Genomic DNA, 2573 nt, shown 5'->3' on the forward strand with positions numbered 1-2573 from the left:
ATTATTAAACCAGCATGGCGGACTTCTGGATTTGATTCGTGTGTCGTATCCGTTCATTGCAATAATCCAGTTCCATCGGTTGTGGAACGTGACATCTGGCGACAAGGATTGAAGTTGCAACTACCCAGACCATGGCGTCAATAAATATAGACGATTTAACGAGTGTAAAACCCTTCGACCTACATGGTGAACCTTCAGGCGTGGGAAGGCGATGGCAGCGTTGGTCGAAAAGTTTCTCGATGTATGCCGACAGCAAAGGCTTGCTCATCGAAGCGGATAAAGCGGATAATAAAATCCAGAGGAGAGCTTTACTTCTTCATTCTGCAGGCGAAGCTGTTCGAGAAATTTTCGAAACGTTGGCTGACACAGGCGAGGCGAAAGATTACGAAAACGCGGTGAAGGCTTTGAACGATTATTTCATTCCAAAGGTAAATTCGACTTACCAAAATCACCTGTTCCGCAACATGGAACAACAGGACGGCGAAACTGTGGCTCAGTTCGTAACGCGATTGAGGCAAGTGGTCAAGGACTGTGACTACGGCGAACAAGCCGAAAACCAGATTCGTGATCAAGTCGTGCAGAGATGTCAATCACATGAATTAAGGAAGAAACTACTGGGAAAAGGTGAGAAACTAACCTTAGAGCTGTTACTTTCGACGGCAGCAAATCACGAGCGAGTTCAATCACAGCTGGAGAATATGGAAGGCAGAAAGGATGTGAATTTGGTCCGCGACAAGCAGGAAGACAAAGAGAAGGATTCTGTAAAGCGAGCATGCTACAGATGTGGAAAAGTAGGACATTTTGGACGAGACTCTGAATACCCTGCGAAAGGAGAAACTTGCTATAAGTGTGGAGGAGCTGACCATTTTGGTTCGCAGTGTAGAACGAAAACAGCCAAACCTCCCAAACCTAGACGGGAAGAGAAGACAAAAGGAAAGAAAAAGAAGAAGTCAGTCAGGTATGTGGGAAGTGAAAGAGATGAAGATGAGTATGCATTTACTGTGAATTCCGCTACATCTCCTGAGAAAATAGATGTGACTGTGGGCGGATTTGTAGTTGCAATGCTGATCGATTCGGGTGCGAGCACCGATGTGATTGACAAAAATCTGTGGTCAAAGTCAAAGCAAGACAAGATTAAGTGTGTGTCGAGAAAGAGTGATAAGAAGCTTTATGCGTACGGCAGTAAACAGCCGCTGAACGTTCTAGGAACATTCTCAGCACTGGCAAGAGTAGAGGGGAAAGAAGTCGAAGCCGAATTTGTCGTTATTAATGGTGAAGGAGCGGCAATGCTTGGAAGAGAAACTGCCATACAGCTAGGCGTGTTGAAATTAGGAACCCGGATCTGCACTGTGACATCTAATGAGACAATCATGTCCGATTACAAAGAAATCTTTGAAAGTGTGGGAAAGTTAAAGAATTACCAAGTTAAGCTGCATGTGAATTCAGATGTACCTCCTGTGGCGCAACCAGTCAGGCGCACCCCATTTAGCCTTCGAGACAAGGTTTAGGGAAAGATTGAAGAACTGGTAGCCATGGACATAATTGAACCGGTAGAGGGCCTGACCCCGCGGGTTAGTCCAGTTGTAGTAGTCCCCAAGCAGAATGACGAAATACGCCTTTGTGTAGACATGCGAAGGGCTAATGAAGCCATTATCAGAGAACGTTATCCCATACCCACAGTGGACGAAGTGCTCCAAAACCTCAACCAAAGCACAGTGTTCATTAAACTGGATTTAAAATGGGATTATCACCAATTAGAACTCCATCCAGATTCCAGGAGTATCACAACGTTCACTACAAATTGTGGTCTATACCAGTACAAGCGCCTTATGTTTAGGATAAGCTCAGCTCCAGAAGTGTACCAGCATGTCATTCAGCAATCAGTACAAGGCTGCGAAGGTGTTGCCAAGATCTCAGATGATATCATTATTTATGGGAAGAACACTGAAGAACATGACAGAAGATTGCAGCGAGTTTTGGAGAGGCTGAAAGAGAAGAATCTCACGCTGAATGCAGAGAAGTGCAGGTTCCACATGACCCAGATGGTGTTCATGGGACTGGTGTTTAGCGACAATGGTATTGGCCCTGCGGAAGACAAGGTAAAAGCGATCGTTGATGCAAGAGAACCGCAGAGTGCATCAGAAGTCAGAAGCTTTCTGGGACTGGCAAACTACAATGCTCGTTTCATCCCGGACTTTGCTACGGTCGAAGAGCCATTGCGCAGATTAACCAAAAAGGGTGTCCGTTTCGAGTTTGGAGAAGAGCAGAAGAACGCATTCAGTGAGCTTAAGAGGAGGCTATCAAGTGCAGAAACTCTTGGTTACTTTGATAAAAATGCCAAGACACTAATCATAGCAGACGCTAGCCCGGTAGGCCTCGGTGCGATCCTTGTCCAGGAGCAGCAAGGCAGGAAAAGAGTCATTAGTTACGCAAGCAAGAGTCTAAGCGATGTGGAAAAGCGTTATTCGCAAACAGAAAAAGAAGCCTTGGCTGTTGTATGGGCATGTGAACGATTCCATGTGTACCTTTACGGCTTTGAATTTGAACTGTACACTGATCACAAACCGTTGGTC

The 2573-nt window shown here is 45.5% G+C and overlaps 1 protein-coding gene across 1 annotated transcript; it reads left to right on the plus strand.

The window, feature by feature from the left end:
• The first annotated feature begins 218 nt into the window (after positions 1-218).
• On the plus strand, positions 219-1508 carry LOC149111271 (uncharacterized). The gene has a single exon (XM_089292424.1). The coding sequence runs from the start codon at positions 240-242 to the stop codon at positions 1506-1508; it is 1269 nt and encodes a 422-aa protein (XP_089148550.1). The 5' UTR covers positions 219-239.
• The last annotated feature ends 1065 nt before the right edge of the window (positions 1509-2573 follow it).

This window comes from Orbicella faveolata, unplaced genomic scaffold (assembly GCF_042242905.1).
Source record: "Orbicella faveolata isolate gen_17 unplaced genomic scaffold, um_ofav_v1 contig_24, whole genome shotgun sequence".
NCBI classification, from domain to species: domain Eukaryota; kingdom Metazoa; phylum Cnidaria; class Anthozoa; order Scleractinia; family Merulinidae; genus Orbicella; species Orbicella faveolata.

Coding starts and splice junctions, on each gene's coding strand:
- LOC149111271 (XM_089292424.1), top strand. CDS start 240: ATGTATGCCGACAGCAAAGGCTTGCTCATCGAAGCGGATAAAGCGGAT.